The 27872-nt window shown below is 37.9% G+C and overlaps 1 protein-coding gene across 8 annotated transcripts; it reads right to left on the bottom strand.

Annotated features, from left to right (window-relative positions):
* Nucleotides 1-428: 428 nt before the first annotated feature.
* Nucleotides 429-27482, bottom strand: USP16 (ubiquitin specific peptidase 16). 8 transcript variants are annotated; one of them, XM_008701788.2, is made up of 19 exons: nucleotides 27345-27482; nucleotides 24146-24247; nucleotides 22215-22393; nucleotides 17914-18017; nucleotides 17026-17129; nucleotides 15862-16043; nucleotides 15183-15278; nucleotides 14460-14590; nucleotides 14065-14152; nucleotides 12921-12999; nucleotides 10825-10916; nucleotides 10447-10503; nucleotides 9366-9542; nucleotides 6809-7469; nucleotides 6406-6501; nucleotides 5637-5731; nucleotides 4451-4537; nucleotides 960-1116; nucleotides 429-860 (listed from the first exon to the last, which is right to left on the bottom strand). In XM_008701788.2, the coding sequence occupies exons 2-19, from the start codon at nucleotides 24204-24206 to the stop codon at nucleotides 736-738; spliced, it is 2571 nt and encodes an 856-aa protein (XP_008700010.1). In that variant the 5' UTR covers nucleotides 24207-24247; nucleotides 27345-27482; the 3' UTR covers nucleotides 429-735. The 8 variants fall into 8 exon arrangements, with proteins under 8 accessions (XP_008700010.1, XP_040476997.1, XP_008700011.1 ...); XM_040621063.1 differs by having other exon boundaries at nucleotides 15862-16040; nucleotides 26953-27470; XM_008701789.2 differs by having other exon boundaries at nucleotides 26953-27470.
* Nucleotides 27483-27872: the final 390 nt, after the last annotated feature.

The raw sequence follows: 27872 nt of genomic DNA on the forward strand, positions 1-27872 counted from the left end.
GTTAAGAGTAATTAATGAAAGTTTAGACAAGCTTGGTATCCTTAAGGCTCTTAGGATTATAAGCAACTTGGCAATGCTGGTTGGCTTGGGTAAAAGGACATTTTCTCTGGCATGGTGGCATGAAGGGGACCTGGTATCAAATTACTTCAGAGTCTCGGGAGTATCTACCTTGGGTCAGTTAACAATTGGCGCAGAACAAGTGCAGTTCAGCCCACACCCGTTTATGTACACTGGATGGCATCAGAATTATAGACTTCAGTATATCTTCCAAGTATATACTACCACCAATATCAAATGTCAGTGCTTATATAATCAACACGTTTTAAAAATACACTTGAAGTTTCATTAGCCAGTCTGAAACTTTTTTTTTTAAATGTTACCTGCTCGGGTAAGAACACAACTTGAAATCCTCCAAGTAATAAAACAAGTTTTGGGGTAAGTCAGTTTATTGATGTTACAACCCACCACCCAGACATATTTAAGCACAGAAGACTTAAGGAATTCAGAATCCTTTCCAGAAACTGGAAGCAAGAATAAAAACCACTATGACAATACAAAACCATTGTAAATTTTTAGGTATTTTCCCTTCAATATTTTAATAAACATGATCTCTTCTGGCATGTGTTTAAGTGAACATGATTTTACAGTTAGTCTTTACTTCTTTTTTATTATTATTAATTACAGCCATTTTAAAAGCCATAAGCTTGTTTCTGGAGAAAGCACTCTTAGGAACTATTACAGTACTCTCTCGTAAAACAGGAGGTACGCTTGTGAGTTCAGAACTTTAGCTGTAGGCACAGCTTGCACGTGTGTATCACTGATGTGAAACCACTGCCCTTTGGTTGACTGCATTTCAAAATCTGTGGAGAAACAAAATTAAATGTAAGTGGGAAGATTCAAGTTCATTATTTTGGGGTTTTGCCATAATCTGAATACCAGAATTTTCCAAGACCTCTTACCTTGTGGAATATCACCGTGGAGAACAAGATTAGAGAGATGACTATTTGCAGCTCTGGCCTTGGCATAGGCAGTATAATGCCCTGACCTCATGGTACCACTGTGCTCGACGACTCCATATAAGGAATACAGTACTCTTGTATTTTCTTCAGCAACATTCTTTCAAAGTGAACAGAATTCAAAAGTTAGTTCTAGTCCCATTTATAGATGCCAATGGCAAGATCAATTTATGCCAAGGGTTTCTAGCCTTTACTTTGAGAATGTAGGAATCGTAAGTCTGACCTTGACTACGACTTTTTCCCTACCTTTACCCAGCCAACTGAGTAGTGTCACTTACGTTTTCTTAGAAAGTCACCATTGCTGTTTCTCTGCTAGAATCATAAACTAGAAGCCACTTGCTGCAATAGCAGTTTCCTGGCCCAGAGACTTAAATAAGTGAACTTACCTGTTTCTATATGAGTCCTGGGCTCTGATAATTACAAAATACCTCAATAGCTCTACCAGTCTAATTCCTCCCCAGACGGTGAGCCTTTTTTAAGATCAAGAGGATAGCGGTTTAAGTTGTGCCCAAACTCCCCCCTTATATTTTACACACGTCCCCTAGAGATTCAATGTCTCAAGTTTTCACTTGCACGATCTAGACTGTGGAGGCTGCTTATTCTAAGATCCCGTATGCTGTAGGGCAGACTGGTGATGGAAAGGCATTCTCCGAGCTGGGGGCCACTTTCAGACAACTTCCAACTTGGGTTCTCCTATAAAAAGTCCTGAATGGGCATCACTGCCCTTCCACAGTACGGTCATCTCTTTAAATCTATGGCCCCCTATTCACTGGAAAACTTCATACTTTGCCCCAATCCCTGTCTGCTTCCTCAAGGAGTTCAGTTGTCCATCCGTACGCTTCCCAGGATTTCTGCCGCCATCCCGTTTCAGCTGCCACAGCCAGGACTAAATTCTGCCATGGGTCCTCACTTGGAATTGTTTGACTTCAAGTCTTCCTACTTTCCTAGTCTCAGCCCACAGTTCCTCCATTCTTCCAGTCCTCATCTCACCTGTATCCTCTCTCCAACCTAACTGGATGCTCCAGTCCTCATTTCGCCTGGCTGATGAAGCCTCTCCTGGCCTCATTCCCAGATCAACTCTGTGTCTTCACTACTCAAAATGACGATGGAACAGCAGTTTCAGCATAGACCCCCACCTAAGACCTCCTGATGCCCAAGTGACATGCACATTAAAGCTGGAGAACTTAGAACATGTGCATCAGTCTCACAAATAATCTCTCCTACACCCACCATTGGCCTTGCCAGCGCATTGACTGATCAGAAAATCCCACCCTGAATCCTACAACAAACCCTTCCCAACCCCACCCCCAGACAGCTGCTATTGCTAGGAAGCAAAATTCTACACCCTGCAGATAGGTAAATTCACTGAGGACTCACTGGGATCCCCCAATGTGCCTATGCTCCTGTAACGTGTTCCTTAGCTCCCCAGTTCCATGGATTTCCTCCAGAGCAACTTTAACCACTCCTTTAGCCTCCCTTATCCAGCCCTTTACTATTCTCTGCAGCTGACCTCACCTCCCACTTCAGGAAAACAGAGATACAACCTACCGAACTCGAAGTTGCCCATTCTCAGGAAGATGAAATATCTCCCCCTGTTGTTCAGAGACAATACTCCCAACTTAGGGCTGCTAAGCTCTTCTGGCCTCCTCCAGGGTCTTGCTCAATCAATTATCTCTCTTTAATGTACATTCAACTTGTAGATTTTCCTCTTGGTCTACCAACCTACTTCAGTCTCCAGACTTTAAAAAAAATCATTGATCCACCACTTTTACTTTTCAACAAACCCTCTGATATATCTACATGCTTTATTTCCAATATTTTCATTCAATTCTCAATCCATTTGAAGTCACCAACACTTCTTAAAAAATTTACCACGACCTCTATACCATCTAATCAAATACTAAGTCTTTTTCTCTGATATTATGACACTGAAGCCACCTAGTCCTTTCCTTGCAACTTGAACAGAGGGGCAATGACATTTTAGGCAAACAATGGATTCCTAATGACCTTGTGTTTGAACTAATCCAACGACAGGTATTTCTGTTTACTGGAAAAAGTGGCCCTGCCCCATGGTGATAATATACAAATAATTACAATTCACTCTACCCACCAGCTCTGAAATACCTTTGTTGAAGAATTTTAAATTTTTAAATTGGGAGAGAGGACAGAATTTCTATCATTTCAAATTTTGCACATGAAGACTTTATCAATATTGATACTGAAGCATTTGAAATCTCACTATAATACAATACTATAGCTGCTTTGTCCAAATTCTTGAACATGGAGATTTGTTGAGACTGCTGGTAGTGTCCTCCTCTTCTACATATGCCTCTCACACCCAGATGCTCACCAGAGTTGTCATTAACCAGCTCTTCTCCTCCTCCATGCTCTACACAGGGGATGCTATCCTCACAGTTTAACCACCACCTATGTATTGATGTCCAAATCTATATCTCCAAACCTAACCTCCCTGCCCTGAGCCTCAGACGTGTACATCCAAATGTTTTCTAAAGAAAGCCCCATGAGTATTTCAAAAATGTCTAAAACTCAATGTATCCAAAACCAAACTCTACCCTTTCTCCACCTCCCAACCTCTCTTCTTCCTGTATTTCCTACCTCAGCTAATGGTACTCCCATCTGCCCAGCCGCCTCGTCACTCAAGCCAGGCCTCAGGAATCATGCTCAATGCCTCTTGTGCTACCCCTACCATCCATTTCAAGGCTTCGTCCTCATCTTTCAGAGCCAATCCAATCATGAGGTTGCTTTAAACTCTTCAGTGGCACCCTACTGCACACCTAATAAAGCCCAAGTTCCTGACCATGATAATCCCCCCAAACCTCATAACCATCTCACTTCTCTGGCTTCATATCCCAGTGCTCTCTAGGCTTTGTACTGTAAGTTCTACAATTGCTTATACTGCTAGTCCCTAGTCCCCACCACATCATTTTACACATCTTTGCTCCAGCTGTTCTGTTCTCTCTGAGGAAACTTGTTTCCTCTTAATTCATCACACTAACTCTTACTCCTTCTTTAAGTAGTGGTTGACATGTGGACTACTTCACAGAGCCTTCCCTGAACCACCAACATACTGGGTTAAGTGCATGCCACCCTGCTCTGTGTATACCAATCTTAACACACAACCATATTAAACTGAAATTAATTACCTGCTGATCTCTAGCTTTGTGCCCTCAGCTCCCAAGACAATCTCTGCCTCAATAACAGAGATTCAAAAAACATTGAACTGAATTTAACAACCTAATATTCAAAATGATTCATCACAGATCTTGAAATTATAATGGCACAAAGATCAAAGACCCATCCTACTCAGTCATTCTTATCAGCTTCATACTTAAGTGAGTTACTGTTGGAGTATCTGGTAAATAAGCTATGACTTCCCTTTAAAGGATTTTCCCAAAAAGACCACTTTCACTTACCTTACACTTCAGGGTACAAAAAGGAGCCAAATCTAAGATTTCCGGAAATTTTATGTGTCTGTTAACTTTCCGTAGGTTAAAACCAGCCTAAAAAGAGAGAGACAGGTAACAGATTGAGTTCTTTTTCTGGAAAAGCTGTACACATTAAGTCAACTGTAGTCCTGCTCTGATGCACAAAACAACACCAACATTCAACCTTAGTTCAATGTCTCGCGAGACTCTTGACTTTCCAAAGCATTAAGAAATCTGCTCCCAGGGGCGCCTGGTGGTTCAGCTGGCTAAGTGTCTGACTCTTCATCTCAGGTCAGATGTCATCAGGCGCATTCAGGGTGGTATGGCCACAGACCTGATCTCAGCTCAGGTCCTGATCTCAGGGTTGTGAGTTCAAGCCCCATGTTGGGCTCCACACTGGGAATGGAGCCTACTTTAAAAAAAAAAGAAGAAGAAGAAGAAGAAAAAAAAGAAAGAAAGCTGCTCCCACGAGAAAATTCTCAGTGTTTCTGCTCTAGCCATCCAGAAAAGCCAGATTAGATCAGAGGTTTTGAGTGCTTAAAACTCAGCAATAGCAGAATACTTTTCTGTGGAGCACATACTCTCAGCCTCCTTTTCTAACCAAGCTTAGTGCCTGGTTCATAGAGATCCACCCAGTTAGTCAAACCCATACACGAACCACTGGAGGGAAAACATTCTAAAGGTACTTTGGGAATTTGGAACTTAATTTAAAACTTGTACTGCTTGTAACAAAAGTCTTCCAGAAAAGGCAGAGTCACAAAAATGATGAAAATCCAAGGTATCAATGTCTTTTTCCGAAGGGTCAGTAAAAATAAGGTACCGCATACAAAACAGAAAAAACATCACTAATTTTCTTAAGTGTGAGATATAGCTAGTAAACTGGACTTTTTTTTTTAAACTGAAAAAACGTTTCGAGTAGGATGCTAATTTTACTAAAAAGGACACCATGAGTTCTAACTAAAACTGAAGGAGGACTGTGCCTACATGTCTCCTCTACCTTGACAGGCGTCTTCATCTAAGCTTCTGTCATGGCCAGTATATTTCTTACTCCCTTACTTTTTTAAAGTTAGAATTAGGAAATAACAGAAAACCAAAGAAACACAGTAATATGGGTAAGACAACAACAAAGCAAGTGTTACACATTTAAAACAAATTTGAGCTAACAAAGGGGTACCTGCTGAAATCTCTTTAAATGAAGAGTGAGAACAGGAGGTGCAAGAGAAATTAGCATCTGCTTTTTGGCATTGGTATAAACATGTTTCTTTTCACCTAAAGAAAGAAATTTTGGCAGTGTGAAAATCATTTTAGACTTCTAAAGCATTCACATTTGCTATAAAATCATTTTAAACATCTAACACAATCGAATTATCTTTAAACTTTCTGGAAAGGACTAGATAATAAATATTTTGGGCTCTGTGGACCAAGAGGCAAAATTAAGGACATTTTGCAGGTATCAGTAAAAATTTCCACAAATTCCCACAAATTTTTACTGATGTAATTAAAAATATAGCAATAACTGAGTACGACCGCAGTCTACCAAGGAGAACGGAATTATTTTTGGAGAGATACCATTTAATTAATTGGGGCTCAAAGTTAGTATTTTCTACTACCAAATCATTTTCAAATGTTCATCAATAAAAAACATTTCTAGACACCGTACAAAAACCTGACTGTGGACAACAGTTTGCCAATGTCTGCTCTAAAGCAAACAGAAATGCTATAAAATCAACACAATTTACTTTTTATATTGACATGTAAATAAATACAAAGCTAGACTTTTAAAAAGTTTCAATAATTCTAGTAAGAATCCTTGGGAATCCACAATCCCTCCTTATCCCACTTACCCAAGCTCAAAAAATGGGGGTTGGAAGAGAAAGGGAATTATCAAATTTTTCTGTTCTATATTTGAGGAAGACTAGAAGAAAGCACTATCCTCCCAGTACCTTGCACTGGGCATGTCACAGGAGCACACGGATGAGATGAAGTGTAGCTTCCTGCACGCAAGGGAGACGAGGGCCGGTGCGAATGCGGACAGGAAACTGAGCATACAAAGAAAAAGCCACTGTCTGTAAGGACCCTGTTGCAGTAACAACCCGTGGGATGATTTACGCACACAGAGAGGTGTTGGAGAGCAAACCGTCCCACTCTATCTGCTGTTCGGCTGCCACAGAGTATCAGCCACTTCAATCTGTTTGTTCGACCTTCTGTTAAAATATTTACACAGGAGAGGGAACTTACAGATGCCCTGCAAATCCTGATACAATTAAGATAGCAGCATTCTACCCACTCAGTGCAAAATGTGCCCCTGAACATTAATTTCACTTTCAGCGAGAGAATTTAAATTACCTTTTATGTTTGCCTTTGGTCCACTAAACTGTCTCCGGGTGCATACTTCACAAAGCAGTTTATTTGCATCTCGGAGTTTCTCATTTCGGGTGAACTGATATAAACAATGCTGGATTGAACACTCGTCAGTATGGAAAGCTTCCCTGTTCGCTAGAGTACAGAAAGCAGTTTCTGGATCTTCGTTTACAACTTCATATACCTTGGTCCCAGGACAATGACTCTCATTCAGAATCTCTATATTTATTTCGTCAGGTTGAAGAGCAGCATTCAAGTTAAGGTTCTTGAAACCACTGGAAATGTCCACTTCACCACTCCCTTCTGTCAGATAGGCACCATTTAAATTCCTAGTACAGTCAGCGGGAGAAGAGGCCAAAACCTCCAGATCATTATCCATGTTGACATTGTTCATATCTACTTCTTCCGTGGATTTCTGATTGTCAGTTACACTTTCTATCATTTTTTCTTGGCCATTCAAATCTTTCTGATTAACACAATATTCTTTATGTATAATTTCCTCCTCTGAGATATGGTTGGATTTAACATCCACTTCTCCCTGAAGTGACATTTCAACCTCACATTCGTTATCTTCAGGATGGTCAATGCTACAGATGTCATTTAAATGAAGAACTTTTCCTTGAATTTTTTGTTGCCTTCGTTGGTTCTGTGCAAAGAGCATAAAACATTTAAAAAAAAAGAAAAGGGAAGAAGGAAAAAAGAATAGGAAGAGAAAGAGCATACATATACCACATCAGGTTTTCTTGCTTATCAATCAAAAAGAAGTTTATAAGGAAGAGTGCACTCCCAGAATTCTGATCCCAAAAGTTCCTTCACTATCAGGGAACAAATAAATTATGAAGACAGTTCCTTCACTGAAAGCAGGAATAAACCATCATCAATCATCAAAATATTGTGACACGGGGCAAATAAAAATATGCAACACATGGTCTGTGTTCTACGAGAAGTAACCTAGACTGGGGAGTAGGCTCGACATAACTGCCAAATGCACGCAGCCACGTGTGAACCGTGCGGGGAGTCTGACTACGTGGAGAGCGGGAAGGGACGTATCCATGCGAGTTAGGGTTAGCGGGTCAAGGTTGCGCTGAGGGAAGAAAAAACAAACAGAAAACTCAAGGATGCACAAGTCCAGGACTGCTTTGGGCAGGATGGAGGAAAACATCCCAGGAAATAAACGGCCCCAAGTGAGGGAGGAAGCAAGGAAGCCTCACGAACAGTGGACAATAAAGGACTTCCCTCCTAAAGTCATTTTTATTTGCCATTTGCAGCCTATTTTCAAGCAGAGTGGGGAGAAAGGCATTTCATCAACACTCATGTCACTGGACTGCCTAAAGACTCAAGGTAAAAATGACAGTGCCCACGAGGCTGATCTGTAATACCGGAGGCTGAAGGACACACACAGGACACAAACACTTTCCAGTGCGCTTCAGCTCCAGACAGAGTTACGACATAAAAGAAAAACGGAGAAAGGATATAAGCAAATACTGCAAAAAAAGGGAACACAAATGGCTCAAACATAAAAACATAGTTTACTTTTATTAAAATAAATGGAAAATAAAACTGTATTGAGAAAATATTATCCATCTATGAAACTGGCAGAAATCCAGAAGTTTAATAACACACTTCTGTTGAGGATAAGGAGAAACAGCAAGTCTCATCGTTGCTGGTGGGACTATAAATTGGTTCAGCCCTTGTGGAGGGCAATCAGGGAACGCTGATCAAAACTACAAATGCCATCCCTCTTCTCAGAATGTGCCGTACCGATGACAGGGGTATAGGACTGTCCACTGCAGCACCGGCTACTACACAGCAAAAGACTACAAACAGCCTAAATCAGCAGAGAAACGGTACATCTATAAAGCAGAATACTATACAGCTGTTTAAACCAATGGAATCTTTGTGTCCTGAAATGGAAAAATCACCAAGAATCTAATTAAGTAGAAACAAAACACAGGGTCCAGAACAGTGTGTATAATTTTTTAAAAATTAGGAGGAAAAAACAAGACTATATATTTGTATTTGATCATATTTTTCAAAAGAAACTCCGGAAAGACACATACAAAACTAAAGTGGTTATCTATGTCATGGAAGGACAGGGTTGGAGGGGTACTTTCACTGTGCATCTTTACATATTTTAAAATTTTTGAAAGTCAAAAAATTGTTAAAAATGAACTAAAACTCTTAAAAACTCTCACAAGTAGGGGTGCCCAGGTGGCTCAGTCAGTTCGATATCTGACTCTTCATTTTGGTTTGGGTCAAGATCTCGGGGTCATGGGATCAAGCCCCGTGCGGGACTCCATACTGGACCAGCATTGAGTCTGCTTGGGATTCTCTCTCTCTCTCTCTCCCTCCCTCCTCCTCTGCCTCTCTCCCCACCCATCCCTGCTCCTGCTCTCTCCTTCTGAAAAAAAAAAAAGTTCTCACAAGTAATGCAAGATTAAAAAAAACAAAAGCACAACTTTTCTTTCAGTCATTCAGACTTCAGACTCAATAGTTGCAAATATAAAATTAGTAAAGAATAGTTTTCTTCCAAGTTACCCACCTTGGCTTGCTTTTTGGCTTGCTTCTTTGCTTTCTTCTGTAAGTGCTTACTTGTTCCCGAAGGAATGTCACTCCTTTCTTTCATGTAACTGTCATTATCTTTCTCCTCCTCACTCTCTTTATCTTCATCCTCCATCGTCTTTTTCAAATTTTTATCATTTATACTTTTCTTACCACTCTTAAAATATGGGCAAAAATAAAATTTTACAGCAACTGTTTGATGAACAGATTTCATGTTACCTAAATATTTTTCTACCCCTATTTTACACTGGATTTACTTTCTCCACTGTTTGAAAATATATCCAGGACAAAACTCATTCATCTCAAATACTAGAAAGCAATCTTATATACTGAGAAAACAGGCCAACAAACAATAACTCCACATGCCAGTAAAATAGAAAGAAATGTCATGCATTTTATTAGATACATGGTGCGTCCCACGGTAATTATGCCCCTTTCTAACTGTGCTTCTGTTTGTCAGTGATTTACTTGTCCCACCACAGGCATTCCTTTTTATCCTTTTCCTTCTTTCCATGTAAATGAGAGTTTTAGAAAAGAGAAAAATAAAGTAAATTTGGTAAGACTTTAATCACTAAGTAACACTGATTAAAGGGACCCTGAATTCATATGAAGTCGAATAACAATTTATCCAATATTCATAACAGGCTTCCTTTTTTCCAACCACTAGTTGATGGAACCGAATTAACATGGCTTAAAACTGAGATACTCTCTATTAGTGTGGATGAACTGAATGAAGACTGTAAGGGATTTATGTTTAGTCTTAAATAATGAAAAAAAATAGTAACTTTTAATATGAAGAAAACTTCCCCTATATGTCTACCAATCAAGTTAATTATCTATAAATAATTCTGCACACACCATCTATTCTCTTTTAAAATAAAAAAGCACTTACCCCGATTTCTATTCAAATCTTTAAAATTCTTCTATCACAAATACATTTTGAGAAAATTCCTCCAAGGGCCAATGTACAAACTTGGAAAAGAGTGACAAGGCTTCCCTCATAAAATCTAACATGGGGGGGGGAGAATCTACTTAAATAAAAAAAACTCAGTAAGTCTTACCTGATCATCTAAAACTGGTAGAGACAAATCAAGGAAAGATTCATGAACCAAGGAGACCTTAATCAACCAAAAAAGATAAATGTAAAAAGGAAGGAAAAGATTCATTTTAGACATTATATAATAAGATTATGGTGGGGGGGTTACATTTTAAAATAAATTCTCAAGAAAATGAAAAATTACACAGTGTTGAGGACTTTGGGTTAGGAGAAATAAATTCAAATGTTAAACTAACTTCTTTCAGACATAAGGAGTGTTCACAATCCCAGGAAAGAACTATGAAGATTTGGGCAGTCCAACAAAAAACCTTATGAAACTAGATAATGAACCATACTCTATTAGTATTAGTGAATAAACCCAGTCCACACTATATCAACTTACAGTCCTGCATTCATCACACATGATTGTACTAGTAAGTTCACCACCAAAGATGCGGTCCACAAAACTTGGTACGGATTTTTTCTTTTCATAATCTAGAAGGGGGAAAAAAGTTTATCAATTACCCTTATATAATTAATTAAATAAGTTAAAACTATTTACTTACCTATCTAATCCTAAAATTTTATTTTTAATTTCCTATCCCACAGGTTTTCTCTGTTCGTAATTACCATAATTTTATTTTTATGCTATAGTCAGCAGCAAATATTCCACTTTTGAGCATAACACAATTTAACACAATCATGTCTCGTGAAAAGAAAAAGTTCTTATCCTAGTTCTAGTCAGTGGAAAATAAACCATGCAAGTCAGTGAGACCTTCTATATATCAATATCCCCACTAGTAAAACGAACAGGTGGGGCCACACTAGATGATATTCTAGATCACTTCTAGCTCTACCACTCTAATACTCAGCAGCAAAATTAGGAGAGAATGCACATAACTTGCTTTAAAACTCTAAGACCGAACTCCATTCAAAATCAAAACAAAACACACAAAAAAATCAGGAAAATGTTTCAGACAAAATCTTCCTTTTACTTTTTTTATGTTCCCAGAAATAATCTTGGTAAGTTTAGTGTAAGATAATTTTACCACCTGGTCACCCAATTTTCTAAATACATGAAATGCATAAGCCTTATTCCAATGATAAGTATGTCCATTTATACAGAACACGCTTGATGACAGATAGCGCCAGCAGGGCAGGATTCTCTCCACTACTAGCTTGGCCCTAAAGGACACCAAGGAGGCAAAGAGGTGCTATGTGTTGATTCTAAACTGTGCTTCACTGGGGTGCCTGGCTGGCTCAGTCACTCAGTCAGGCAAGAGCATCTGACTCTTGATCTTAGGGTCATGAATTCAAGCCCCACAAAAACAAACCAAAAAAAAAAAAAAAAAAGGTGCTTTACAATATAGTAGCCACTAGTCACTTGTGATGATTTAAATTAAAATTAAATAAAGATAAAAATTTAGCCCCTCAATTGCCCAGTCACATTTCAAAAGCTAAATCGCCACATGTGGCTAGTGGCTACTGTATCAGACAGCATAAATATGGAAGGAAGGGTTCCATGATTACAGAAAGTTCTATTGGACTGATCTGTCCGAAATCTTTAAATGCCACACAATAATAATAATGAAGTTGGCTCCATGATTAACAAACCACCTACTGACAACTCACACAGACAAATATAACTCACATATCATTGCTCATTAGAAATACAGTTGACCTTTGAACAACATGGGTTTGAACTGTGTGGGTCCACTTATATATAATTCTTTTCAGTAAATACAGCACAGTACTGAAAATGTATTTTCACTTCCTTATGATTTTCTTTTTTTTCTTTTTTAAAGATTTTATTTATTTATTCGACAGAGATAGAGACAGCGAGTGAGAGAGGGAACACAAGCAGGGGGAGTGGGAGAGGAAGAAGCAGGCTCCCAGCAGAAGAGCCTGACGTGGGGCTTGATCCCAGAATGCCAGGATCACACCCTGAGCCGAAGGCAGACGCTTAATGACTAAGCCACCCAGGCGCCCCTTCCTTATGATTTTCTTAATAACATTTTCTTTCCTCTAATTTATTTTACGTAAGAATACTGTACATAATACATATTACAAAAAAATACATGTTACTTTACTGTTCAGGTTATCAGTAAGGCTTCCGGTCAACAGTAAGCTATTAGTAGCTAAGTTTTTCGAGAGTCAAAAGTCATAAGCAGATTTTCGACTGTGTGGGAATGGGGCAGGAAAAGACTGGTGTCCTTAACCTCTGTATTGTTCAAGCGTCAACCATATAAGCTTTCGAAAAATAAAATGGTGATCTCATTTTAGCTCTTTAAGTTCCACTATAATACTGCATAAAAATACACCAAAGTTAAATTTTTCAAAAATATACACCTTTGGAGTACTGAATAATTTTTTAAATCAATGGTGATCAAGAAAAATTATGTTAATAACTGTGAATTTGAAATACAAGTGCCAGCAATCTTGTCCTAAGAGACAGAAGAATTCAACTATAGTGTGTTAGTTCAAAAAGTCAGACATTACCTTTAACTTTATTTTTTAGTTCTTCATCCAATTTTTCAGTAGAATTACCAAATGCTTTAAGAATTCCTTTACTCACTCTCTAAAAGTAATAAAATGGATATATATACACTATTAAATTTTTAAAGTTTTATAGTTATTTTCCTTAGAAAATATGTAATCAAGTCAAGAAAGTGATCAAGAATTAGCTCCCCAAACTTACTGAATAAAAATTAGTATTTCTAAAAGCACATTTTCAAAATTAATTCAAGGAGCTAAAAAAAAAATCACAAAACAATCACTAACCCCTGAACAAAGGCACTGTCTTACTTCAATATTTTAATCTAGTCAAACCAAAGCTTTTCAGCACATGCCCACCTCCTTTGGAAAGACCACTGAAATATCATGTCCTAGAAGCAGACTGTTTAAATGAGAGCTATAGGGGACTCTGGTGCTCAAAGCTGAAAGCCACCATTACTGGGTGACCTTGAACAGGTCCTGAACCCTATTTACACCCTAGCTTCACAGTCTATGGAATGAGAAAATGATTAACAGCATCTACCTCCGAGAAAGGTTGTGAGGACCAAATAAGGTAACTCACATAAGATTCTGAAAACAGTACTTAACATAAAATAAGAACAAAATAAATATTATCACTAGTTATCACTTGTTATTACTAGTATTACTATTATTAATTATACTCAACATCTCCAAATACATTACATCTGGCAATCTACAAACATTTAAAAACATAACTATGTTCCCTGACTCTTAAAAATGAACATACTTCCTAGACTCAAAAGGCTATGTTAAATCACAGAGTAAGAGTAAGAATGCACTGCAACTGGGAACTGTTTTGGGAGAAACATTTTCCAATACGCTGGAGCTCTCCTGGCATAGGTTAGTACAACAGAATAGAACTCCTAAACAACAGTAATGCCCTAACCAGCAAAGAAAACAGCATCATGAAAAGGAGAATCATTTCTAATTCTCTTCATTCATTCTACTGATTAAAATACACCAGTTGAAGAAACCAGTGTAGAAAAAAATTTTAAATACAATGGCCTCAATAACTAGTTTTCATTGCTTTAATAACCCTTAAGATGTCAAATGCCAGGCAAGTTAATGAAGACAGGATTATAAATTATACTCGTCAAAATATGCTAACTTGTTGTTCTTCTGCTCTCATTCCATCCAATAAATAGCGAAGCAGCTCCTGGCTGTCTTGCTGCTGATAGCCTTTAAACCGTACTGCTCTACAGAAAAAAAGAAGAAAACACAGAAAGAAAAACAATGATGAGTCTACTAAAATACGAAACTATTTTTACAAAATCTTAGGATCACATCCCAAATCTCAGTGTTCTAGTTTCTCAAAATTTCCATTCAGTTTGACAACACCCTTAGCAGATTTAATTTTCACGTGAAGTTCATGTTTTTTAATCCAAATGAAATAAACCGTGCTGTACTATATATATTGGGTTGACTCTAATGCTACTGAGTTTTTCATATTATTTCTCAGCATCTTACCGATGCACTGAAAACAAAATCAAAGCAGATACTCACTTTTTACAGACCTGAGAAAAGAGTTCTTTAGGTGTCACGATTCCCTTTTTGGTCTCTTGCATCTCATTAAGAAACTGGCTCATGGCTAAAGTAAGAGGGCCTGGAGGCTCAAGGTTTATTTCTAAGGGTTCCTGAATATGGGAATAAAAATTACTTTCTTCAGTCAAAGTCTGGAATCATTTATGTTACCATAACGTAGCTAGTCAACTTGTTATTGCCAATGTTTCTGATAGAGCTGTCCCATTTAAAACTTCAAAATGTACATCAAAAGATGTAGAAAGTTTCTGTTCATTGACTATTTATGAAAAGTCAGTTGTACTGTTTTAGTTTTAGAATATCGGGAGCAGACTACCTAAGAACTGAAAGAGCCAGAGCAAAATGTGAGTAATGAAAATGGACAGGATAACATTCATTCTGCTACACACCATTTAGGCCCCCTGAGAAGCTGTTGAAAATAATAATGCATGCCTAGGGCTTCACGCCTATCAACAGCTTTCCCAAGAAGGACACCAAACACCAGAGCACAGCAGAACATGGCATGCACATAGCAAATAAATCTAAAGGCTTAATCTATTAGCCTGAAAATGTTTAACTCAGTAGCCTGAAATAAAAGCAAACAAGTAAAAAAGGTGAAAATGAGCATCAATTCTTTAAAATAATTTAGAATGCAGATATTCAGAGAGGAAAATTACTGACTGCAAAAGAAAATCTTAAAGTACATACAGTTAGTGCCAAATCGGGTGGTTCGATTTTTACAATTGTTCCGGACATTTTTACTTCTTTTAGTAGTTCTCTCAGCACTGGTGTTTGTGACAAATTCTGGAATATAGGATGGAAAAGAAAAGGAAAATTATTTAAAAGCAAATCAAATATTTATTTCATCACTCAAATATTTAAATAATTCAAGTATTTCTTAAGTATCTGTTTTATCAAAACAGAAAATCACTATCAACACTGCAGTCTTCATTGTATCTATCTTAGGTAAAAGTAACCGTATGCTTTTCTCCCCCATTTTTTTGGCTCCTAAGTTCTTCAGTTAAGAGCTTACTCATCACCTCAAAAAGGCACTGCCTACCATCCAACATGAGGTAGCTACCTTACCACTACCACCACCACTTGTAACTAAGTATTTGTTTCTGCAGTAGTTATCCCGTGCTTCCCCCACCTGAGTACAAGTTCCTTGAAGCCAGGGGCCATGTTTGTTTTGAACTCTAAAGCACCCCAGTGCTTAGCACAGTGTTTTACTGTAATGCAAAATCAACATTTCCTTAAGTATTCTTCAAAAACGCAGAAATAAATTACTTAGGGAAAAAACCTAATACTTTAAGTAGTAAGTATGCAAAATCAGCCTATAATGTGAGGCAAAAAAATTTTAAAGAGGGAAAAAAGTTAACATTGGCACCTGCATAACTGCATTGAAGAAACATGTATTTCCCAAATTACTGAGTCCTTTCACAGTTATTTGGGAAGAATTCGTGGAAGGATTTTCTTTAGTCATGTTTTCCTTTTTTTCTCGCTCTTGTTCATTTTTACTCTCCTTTTCTAACTTTTTATTTTCAAGTTCAACATTACCATCTTTTGCTGCTTTAAAAAAAAAAAAGGAAGGAAAGAAAGATTTAGCAAAACGTGTAATACAACTATACCAAATGCAAAGTTATACTTGGGACAGAGTACTAGAATTTGTGAACTTTTACCTAACATCAATATTCTCAGCTGTTTGATTTTAAATGTTTTCTAATAAATATAAGTAAATTACCATCACGAGAGATAAACCAAGGAAAAATATTCAAAAGTGATGGAAGCAGTAGTTTGACAAATGAAACCAAACAATGTTTGGTATAAAGCTTCCCCTTTTCACTGCACAGAAGTTTTGTTTTTTTGTTTTTTTTTTACAAATGAGCACATCCTACCTTATGAAATTAGAGTATAAAGCAATCAAGTAAAGAATGTGGACATGAAATAAATTTTTAAATGAATGGGTCAAAACTGAATGCTGAAGTTAAGAACAAACAACTCTGGCTGTGCAAAGATACTTCTGTGACCGTAAAAATCAAAATGAGCTTAAAGCAGATGATGTATACCAACCCAATTAACTTAATTATGCATGAAAAAAAGCTGAGAAATATCTGGCCTTCACTTCTATATCACCCAAACACAAATGTAACAAAATAAATTTAGTATGAGGCAGGTCTCTCTCAAGTTCCCTACAGAAAGGGCATCACTGCTCATTACTTACTCCAGACTCATCACAGACTCTTTATCACATCTGACTAGACTGTTTCTCAGATTCTCTTCTAACACTTTATAATAATCTATATTCCCACTTTTTTACATTCTTAACCAAAAATAGTTTCACAGTTTGAAATCAACCATAATTCATTTTATTCAGGTATATGTAATACTAAACAGTACAGATACATTAAGTTAGATACATTAATAGATACATTAAAATACATTAGTTAACATTACAGTATACATTAGACACATTAAGTTAAATAGATACATTAACATTAACTAGATACATAAGTTAACACTACAGTATACATTAAGAAACAAATGATTTTACCTGATTTTGGAGTTGTAATACCAGCTTGTTTTCTAACATAATCAACCACCTGACCCAATCTGTTTGAACTACAATACTGGACCTCATCATCGCATAGGTAACACCTGTGTTCCAAAAGACCACAGAGAAGAAAAGTGACAAACTAACAACCAAAAAAGGGGACAAATTATAATTCTTGGAACCCAAAATGTGTAACCACCAAATTATTCTATTAAAGAAAATGAAAATAAAAATTCTGTGTTTTCTTGAAGAAGACTATCCATATTAACTCTGGTTTACTATTAGCAAGGTTAGCCAGAACTGTGGCTACATATAAATACTGTGGAAGAACCCCAAACATTTTACTGAAATGGCTATTTACAATAGTAAACTCAAAAGTTTTTCTATGCGTATTTCAAAATACAGACTTACATTATCAAAATTAATACGTTTTACAACTGACAGATGTTCAGTGAACACTGCTGTTGTAAATGTTTTTTAAAGATGTGAAAATTTGTTTTGATGATGTTACAAGAAATATACATACCGGCTTGACATTTATTTTCATGCAAATTCACTGCCAAAATTTTACTATATTCTCAATTCATCTGAAATTTGTTCTCAGTGTCCCAATTTTTAAATAATAACCCATCACATGCCATTTATAGTATCACAAGCAAGAAAAACAAAAGGGTGAAGATTAATATGTCTTCTACATGCTACAATTTCTATGTGCGTACAATACTAAGCAAAAGGTTCTCAAATATCACTTTCTCTAGCCTTCTCTGAAAGTGATGGATTTAAACAAATCCTACAAAAACTTAAACCTTCTTGCTCCTTAAACACCTCCATTCTCCAATATTTCAAATAGTTACCAGTTAACTGACAGGCACAAGAGTTAAAACTTACCATACACTCCAGTTGTCCAAACTGAGAACCAGACAATGAGGTTCAGATCTTGGTGTCATATAGTGCTTCAAGGCATGCTGCTCCTGAGAATCTCTGCCACAGCCCTAGAGAATCATAATCATAAACCTCCGAGCCACGAAAGTTCACAAAAAGAGAATTCACAATCCATAATGCACAAGAAAGTGGCCTGAGAAATTGTCATCCTTACAGTTCTGAAAATAACATGTTAGAATCTAGAGAGTCCCGATTTTGTGAAAACCTAAATCCGAATAGGTAACTGAGAACATCTCAGCACGAAGGTACTTAGGAACCATGCACTCAAAGTACTCTTCCTCTCCAACTTGTCCTTTCCAGTCCCAACTAAACCACACTAATACAGCCATTCACTAGGTCTAGTGTGAGCCACTTAACAGCTTCGTACGTATTTTCCTGACTTCGATTTCTTTCTTCACATACATATTTTTTCAGTTTAATAGTATCTAAAACAAATTTCTGTTCATATACTCAATTCAAAAATTATGAATTGCTTTCAAACTTTTTTTTTTTTTAAGATTTTATTTATTTATTTGACAGAGAGAGAGACAGCCAGCAAGAGAGGGAACACAGGCAGGGGGAGTGGGAGAGGAAGAAGCAGGCTCCCAGCGGAGGAGCCTGATGTGGGGCTCAATCCCAGCACGCCAGGATCACACCCCGAGCCGAAGGCAGACGCTTAACGACTGAGCCACCCAGGCGTCCCTGCTTTCAAACTTCTAATTAACAAACCTGATACCATCTGACCTCAACCTACCTTTCCAGGGTTAACTCTCATATTGTCCTCTATCAAATCCCACCCCGTCTTCAAGATCAAGCTCAAAGGCCACCTCCTCTCAGAAGCCTATGCTTATCCTCTTGGATGAGAAAACATTGTATTCTTACTATAAACAAACTCCTACAAAACATGGTGTAAATTCCTGGTAGCATTCCTTATTTTCTACTTCATATTAAAGTTGTTAATGTTTATATCCTTCCTCCCCTGGACTATAAATCCTGAAGACACAAAAACAGAATACATCTTCTATTACCAAAAAAAATTTAGCAAATGGAAGGCAGTCAATATGCATTTTTTTTAAAGATTTTATTTATTTATTTGACAGAGATAGAGACAGCCAGTGAGAGAGGGAACACAAGCAGGGGGAGTGGGAGAGGAAGAACCAGGCTCATAGCGGAGGAGCCTGATATGGGGCTTGATCCCATAACGCCAGGATCACACCCTGAGCCGAAGGCAGATGCTTAACGACTGCGCCACCCAGGCGCCCCTGCAGTCAATATGCATTAATTGAAAAGTAAATGGGAGATTTTCACCTACAAGATGTATAGGCTTATTCATAAAAGAACATGACCAGATTTTCTGCCTTTTGCTGGTTAAATCACTGCTATGAAATATATCTTCACTGTGTTTCTATCTGAATCAGGCCACCAACTCCCTTGGATTGCACTACAAAAGTAGTATCTGTTTCTCTCAAGCTAAAAATATTCCCCAAAGGGAAATTGTTTATCAATAGCTTCTAATCTTTTAACTATGATATCAACAGTACTGATTTAATTTATCCCATTCAACATTCAATTCTAAAATAAATGAGTATTAATTTTGAAAAAAAGGTTTTTTTTAACACCATTTGAGATCATTTGAAACATAAGAATGAGATGACTTGTCTTAAGACAGCAGTGGAGAATCACTTGCTAACAGTGCAAAAGGTAACTACAGTAGGACAAAAGTTAACAACTAATAGTGATATTGTCTTACCCTTGGGAACTAAATAGGTAGCAAAATAAAATTTGTAATAGGAAATGTATTCTGGAAAATCTGAAGTAACAAAATATATTCATTCTCACCATACATATTTAAGACCTTCAGTGAAAAACCTTTCAAATACAAATAATATGTTCTTTGCTAACATTCAAAAAAAATTTTTTTTTTAAGTAGGCTCCATGCCCAGCATGGAGCCCAGTGCGGGGCTTGAACTAATGACCCTGAGATCAAGACCTGAGCTGAGATCAAGAGTTGGATGCTTAAAACCAACTGAGCCACTCAGGGGCCCCAACATTCAAATACTTTTAAATTGTCTGACAGCAATGAGATAGCACTATTCCCCTATCAAAATGGTTAAAATAATAAACTGTGACAATACTAAATGCCAGCAAGAATGCAGAGAAAGTTGATCACTCATACACGGCAGGTGGGAATATAAAACATTACAGACATTCTGGAAGACAGTTCGGCAGTTTCTTAGAAACTAAACATTCAACTAATATATGAACTAGTAATTGCACTCTTGGACATTTTTCCAGAAAAATGAAATCATAAAAACTTGTATACAAATGTTCATAGCAGCTTTATTTGTAATCACCAAATTTGGAATGGGAGCAGCCCGGATGTCCTTCAAGAGAAGATAAACAAACTGTGGTACATCTATAGCACGGAATACTACTCAGCAATAAAAAAGAACTATTGATACACACAATTTAGATGACTCTTCTGGTGATTATGCTAAGCGAAAAAAAACCAATCCAAAAATGTTGTATACTATATGACTCCATTTATACAAAATTTTTGAAATGACAAAATTTTAGAAATAGGGAACAGATTAGCAGGGGCTTGGGGGAGAAACAGCAGTAGGGATGGGTATAATTAAAGAAGGGCAACACGTGGGGTGCCTGGGTGGCTCAGCTGGTTGAACATCCAACCCTTCATCTCAGCTCAGGTCTTGGTCTCAGGGTCATGGGCTCAAGCTCCCCCTCACTGGCTACCACACTGAGCCTACCTTTTAAAAAAAGGGCAGGGGGGGGCGCCTGGGTGGCACAGCGGTTAAGCGTCTGCCTTCGGCTCAGGGCATGATCCCGGCGTTATGGGATCAAGCCCCACATCAGGCTCCTCCGCTATGAGCCTGCTTCTTCCTCTCCCACTCCCCCTGCTTGTGTTGCCTCTCTCGCTGGCTGTCTCTATCTCTGTCGAATAAATAAATAAAATCTTTAAAAAAAAAAAATAAATAAAATAAAATAAAAAAATAAAAAATAAAAAAAGGGCAGGGGGATGGGAAACACAAGAGATCTGTGTAATTTGAAACTATTCGGTATCTTAACTGTGGTGGTAGATACATGAATCTACACAGGTGACAAAGCTACACAGAACTTAATATACACAATCACACATGCACAACACATATACACACAAATGAAGAGAAGTAAAACTAGGAAGAACTGATTAAAATGGATGGATTGTATCAATATTAATATCCTGGTTGTATATTATACAATAGTTTTATAAAATGTTCCACTGGTTGCGGGGGGCACCTGGGTGGCTCAGTCGGTTAAGCATCTGCCTTTGACTCAGGGCATGGTCCCAGGGTCCTGAGATCGAGCCCCCCATTGGGCTCCCTGCTCAGCAGAGTGTGCTTTTCCCTCTCCCACTGCTCCCACCCCCAACCAGCTCGTGCTCTTTCTTTCTCACTTGCTCTGTCTCAAATGAATAAACAAAATCTTAAAAAAAAAAAGGAAAAAAAAGTTCCACTGGAGGAAATAGGGCAATGTACATAGGGATATCTCCGTATTATTTCTCATACTGCACATGAATCTATAATTATCTCAATAAAAATTTCAATTTGTAAGGAAAAAAAGTCCTCTGCTTCATCTTGAAGCTTCATGACAGGAAAGCCTAGCAGCCCAGTTGCCTAACATATGAACTTAACTTGCCACCAATAACAGAGAAAGACGCTCTGACCTTTAGTACCATGGCAATACCTGTGAGCTGTTCTGCCCCTAGATACCCTCCATCCCCCAAGACCCAGGTACTCATTCCCCCAGCTGCCACGAATGCTCACAGCTCAGTCTATCCAACCCCAGGAATTATCCTCAGTGTAATGGAGCTGCCCTGCCCAAGGTTAGTCCCCCTCCCCAGCAGCATCCCACATCCAATGTTTAGTCTACGCACAAGCGCAAAGGCCTGGCCCCTTGCCTCAGTTCAGGATATCTCTGAAGGCCAGAATTCATTGTGGAATCAGCTGAGGCCCCACAGCACTGCCTCTTACTTTAACTATTCTCCCTCTCCTCAACCTTGCCTCCCTAACTCTCTTCCTGGTTGTGGTACCTGAGAACACTCCCCAATAAACCACCTATACACGAACCTCCATCCCCAAATCTGTTCCCCAGGGAACAGATCCAACGCCAGTTGGCCTACTCACCCAAACTGTGGTTTTACGTAATACCTTCTAAAATAAATTCAAGGAGTTTTACAAAATCCCATATTGATCAAAATCTAAGCATACCTGATGGCCACATTTAAGACATAGCCAAACTGAAGGGTTTTCTTCCGCTTCCTCTTCAGATTTATCTTTTACTTTATTGTCCGTCTTACAATCTTGGCAAATATTCCATTCCACATTCAATAAAGCCCTTTTCAAATTACCTTGTTCCAATCCTTTTCTAATGTGTCTGCACGTAGGTTCTATTAAAACAAATAACAAAGGAGTATGTGAGGTAAAAATGGCTTTCTGCAGTTAAACTCAAAACGTACCCTTCATTTGAACTTCGAAAATGAATTTATAAACAAACTGTTAGATAATCGGAAAGCTTAAATTTCTGTTTGACATTCGAATATCATGATGATGTGAGAAAGATTTTATATAAATGTGAAATTTTGGCTTTTTGAAGTCCTAGGTATAAACATCACCATCCCAAATTCACTTCAATTCATTTATCTATTTCCTTTAAATTAAGGCCTTTATCATATTAATTATTCTCTTTATCTTAAAAGGTTCATGAAGAAGGTTCTTCGTTAAATCAACAATACAACTATCACAGGCCCAGCACTGTGGTAGGGGCCAGGGAACCTAAAAAAGACCAAGCCACAGCTCTTCTCTTTGAGTAGTATTCTGGCAGAAGCAGATAAAGAAATAAATGTATAAGAATCTCCAAAATGTTAAAACAAACAAAAAAAGTATCTCCAAAACGTGTTATAGCAGTACACAAAGGGCTAAAATCAAAGAAGGTTACCTAGGATAGGTAACACCTGTACAGTCTTATTAACAGTAAGAAAGTTTTCTAATATTAAGCACTTACTATGAGCCTGCCACTGTGCTAAATGTTTTTGTATACATGATCTCATTTAATTCTCACATCCCCCTAAAAGAAAGACACTATTATCCCCAAAGACAGATGAGAAAACTAAGAATTAGTGCCCAAGATCACATAACTACAGAGTAGCTATGCCAGAATTTGGACTCAAGTCTTCTTGACCTCAAAGCTCACACTTTAAACTATGAATTCAGGGACTAAAGAACAACTGAAAAGACCATACCCCACGAACAAAGGTATGGGGGTATAAAATGTTGAAGTGCATGCTGTCTCCTCAGACTGTCTCCTCACACATGCGTAAAAACGAGCAGATGGACCTGAGACCAAAAACCCTGTTGGGACCAGATCAGTAAAGGGGTTTGCAAGTCACTCTAAAATGCTTCAGTTGTTTCAGGGACCCAAGAGGTTCAGAAACCAGTCAAGTGGCACATTTAGCTTATGTACAATGAACTTGCACCCAGAGAAAATAAATACAAATGAGATCACACAAAAAACTACTAAATCCCAGTAGGTGGTCAAAGAAACTAAAAACTTAAAAAAAAAAAAAAAAAAACACACAAAAACTAAAAATAGAAAATACTCTTTTTCAACTAGACAATTAGCAGATGTTTACAAATGACACTAGCCAGTGTTGATAATGTTAAGGGAGATGGGCGCTTTATTTCACTGCTAGGGGGCCTGTAAGTCAGTAAAAAATTTTTGGAAGGCATTTGGCTATGGAACCTTGAAAATATTTCAAGAGCCTCGAAAATATTTATGCCATTTAATTCAGCAATTCTACTTCTAAAATCTGTACTAAAAAGATAGTTGGATGTGCAAAGAGAATTAGCTACAAAAACGTTTACTATCATTCCATACCTATCACTGAAAAGTTAAAGATTACCTAAATTTAACAGTGGGGAATTACCTAAGTAAATTGTGAAATATGCACCCATGGTCCTTTACATCAATGGAGTATCATGCCATTAAGAATATTAAGACTATTAAATGACATGTAGATATAAACATTAAGTTAAAATTACAGGAACAATAATGTACATTTTGATCCCATTTGTGCATATTAAAATATATGTCCATTTAGGGATATATACATAACTTTAAAGATTCAATCGGTGAAATATACCTAAAGATTCAGAAGAATCATCAATTGGAACAGTTTTTCCCTTTGTCCGTTTCTTTCCCATGTTGGCACTTTATGGATTATTTACTGACACAAAATAACAATCTAGAAAACAAGATAAAGTTAGCTTGATAAAAAAGAAAAGAAAAGAAAAAAAGAGTATGTTTTATATTTCTCTAGGCGATAGTAACTAAGCCACATATTTTACATGTCTATCACACTTTATAATTTACAAAGACCATTCACATACATCATCCAGTTTTCAGTAAGAACTCTGAAGTAGATAGGATAATATTACCCCTGTTTTTCATAGCTTAGAAAGCTGATTCTTAGTAAGATTAAGAGTTTTGCAGTGAATGTTACAAAATTGCAAAAATTCATTTGCAATGAATGTTAAAGAGTCAGGAAAGAACCTGTGTCTTCTTACACAGATCTTAACATTGTTTCAGCACTTGACACAGTTAGGAATTCAACTTCTCAATACATAAATGTGGAGTGGTGGTGGCATTTTGAAACAGAATAATGTCCCTTCCTTCTAAACTATCTTTCTTAGCTCTACAGTCTATGCAAATTAAACTGATAATTTCTCCAAGAAAAATTTGTTATAATTCTGAAGATAATCTACTAAAGGGAGTTAGAAAATTTACAAATTTCAAAGCCAAATATAAAAAGTGACCCACTGTTCCACATTTTCCATACCAGGATTCCCTCTGGGTATTAGCTAACTGAGAATTTATTACAACTGCATTCTCAACTGTTGACTGCCAAATCAGTTTGGAAGACTATGACAAATCTAGCTGTACATCAAATCTTCACCTCCTTAGTCAACTATTCAAAATTAGAATACATGAAAAGTGTTGAAAGTACATATAATCTGCCAAAATCAGTTTGGAAGACTATGACAAATCTAGCTGTACATCAAATCTTCACCTCCTTAGTCAACAATTCAAAATTAGAATACATGAAATGTGTTGAAAGTACCTATAATCTACATAACTTTAAATAATAATGATTTTGAAAATCTGTACTTCACATCGAATAACTTGTCAAAATCACCTATATGACTATAATAATCATTTTACCTGGGATGCTTATTAAAATTCTGATTACATAAGTGGAAAGTAGGACCTGGGAGACAGGTTTTGAAAACACTTCCCAATTAACTCTGATACTTAGCTGTCATCCTGTCCTGACTAAGGTCTTAGAAGTATTCCTCTTTTAGCTCTTACTTGGTTAGTGTAAATAAAGTTAATTCAAAAAGGTTTATATGAAGTGCCACATCAAGTAATTGTTAAACTTTCCAAGGATCATCTAAAATGTAACAAGGCTCCATGTTTATAAAATAAATGAATTAAATAACAAACAAAAGAACACAAAGTATACAGGTATATATAAAACTAGGGTACTTTTTAATGTACATTTTGTCACCCTAAAATAACATGTTACATAATTTATCTTCTCTAGAATTATAGATTTTAAGGGAAAAAAATAGTATCCAAATTCTTGCCTCCAATCCAACTACTTCTAATCTGTGCTGCATTCCAGTACCAGATAGATCTTCTAATAATACCATTTTCATCATATCCATGCTCCTGAGCTGTGCACTCCCTTATAAATCACCCTCAATGCTCTGGTAATCCTGATTATCATTACTTCTTAGTAAAGAACCACTAAAGTTTAATTATACAGTGCTTTTGATCTTCAAAGCCATTTCATAAACACTATCTTACTTGATTTTCATAACAACCCTTTAAATGGAGCATTTTGCTAAAGGAAGAAACTCAGAAATAAAATGATGGAAGATCACAGGGTGGCAGAGATGGAATTAAAACACAGATCTTTCAGTTCCAAGACCACCACTCTTTGTATTCCAATCAAGCCAGTCTCTCCAAAATACTGTGGCCCCACCTCTATGGCTTTGATCTCTAGCTGCGATGTTTTCTCTCCATCTACCCAAATCTTACCAATTCTCTAAGATGTCCATTTCAATGAAGCCTTAGGCAACCATTCTAAATAAAGCTCTCAACTGAACTGCCCCAACCTTTATAATGTGCACTTTTCGTTTTGTCCCCTCATCTGATGGGCCGCTTCTTAAATCTTTGACCTGGACACGTGTTATTTCTCTATCTGGAATCTAAAGTTCTAGGAGAAAGAAATGGTTTTAGGCATCACTTCCTAATATAGTGTTAGTACATATAGAAGTAATTCTCAAGAAATACTGCTTGCATTGAAACAGAAAAAGAGCATAGTACCTGAGACACAAAAAGATGATTATAAGGTGCAAAGGTAGGTACACCTAAGAATGAAGCAAACGGGTTCCCGTGAAAGACAAAAAGGTAAAGAATTAAGAAGTCTCCAGTAGTGAAGACAGCACTAGCAAATCTGGTTTGAGGACTGCAGTAGCCCAGACTCAAAGAAAAACTTAAAAGACTAATTGTAACTACTTCAGGGAGAGGACAGTAGGGGTTCACTTCAAAGCTGTGGAAAGCGCTGCAATAAATCGTTAGCAGCTATAAAGGACATCAAATGAGTCTACAGAAAAGAGTGGCGAGTACCATCAGCTATAAAACACCAACAAATTTTCAGGTGAGTCTTCAGATGAGAGTCAGCTTCTCAGCCAAATTACCCTTTGCAGGACTCCACACAAAATTCAAATCAAAGCTGGTCTTGCCGGTTCGCATACTAATCCAGTTCCCTTTCCTTCCCAGTCTTCCCATGCCTGCTTGATTCCATTAAAAATGGAAGCGTTTGGAAAACTTTGTCAGCAGATCTTAAATATGGCTTTCAAGTTTTGCGTAGATCTGACCTACCCTAGGTTCACTGAATCGGTGAGATGACAGATCCTGCTTTTCCTACTAACCACCACATGGACGCTGCAGCAAACCCAACCCCAACCTGTAGGGTGCTCCCGGCCGCGCGGCGCCCGCCACACCTCCCCTTCCCTTCCAACTGCTCCGCACCCACGGGGGTACTTTCGGGTCCGGGGTCGATCAGGGCGCCAGCACCGACAACTCATTGGCCAGCTCCTGAAACTGACAGGACATGAAGCCAATGAGAACGCGGTACCGGGCCGAGGCCGTGTAACGTGCTTAAAGAAGAGGAGCCTTCCAGAAGAGAACGAGGTCAAGGCAGGAAATTCGGGCTCTCGAAACGCAGGAAGTCATGCGAGCGGTGACTGCGAGTCAGTGGGAACAGAACTCACCCACGGCGACAGCGCCCATAACTGCATCCCCTAATGAGCCTGTGGGCTGGGCAGCCAGCTCCGTCTTCCTCCCGGTGACGGATAGAGAGCGACAGAGCCGAAGCCAGACTGACCCCTAGAAAGCAACAACTTCCGGTACGCGGCATTATGGGAGGTGGCTTAGCCCCAGGGGCCTGCGGCGCTGATGCTATTTCATTGGCGCTTGCGCGCGGTTCCCTCCGGAAGTTCAGATAGAGTCGCCTGGAGGATCCTGGCTGTCCGTTTTCCCCACTCTGGTGTAATTATGGGGTTGTTTAAATGCTTCGGAAGCGTGGGTACCTGGTGATGGTCAGAGTATTGGAGTCTCCTGGATGGGTTACCTTATTCACATTACATCTGAAGGCTGGCTAGGAGGGTAACATTTACGTTTCACGCAGCTCTCCTAATTCTGCCCAATAGCCTTCTAAATGTTGATGAGCTACACAGGTGTATGCGTTTGTCAAAACTCAGCAAATATACATTTAAGATGTGCATTTCATTTTTACCTCA

Source organism: Ursus maritimus, unplaced genomic scaffold (assembly GCF_017311325.1).
Source record: "Ursus maritimus isolate PB19 unplaced genomic scaffold, ASM1731132v1 scaffold_4, whole genome shotgun sequence".
NCBI classification, from domain to species: Eukaryota; Metazoa; Chordata; class Mammalia; order Carnivora; family Ursidae; genus Ursus; species Ursus maritimus.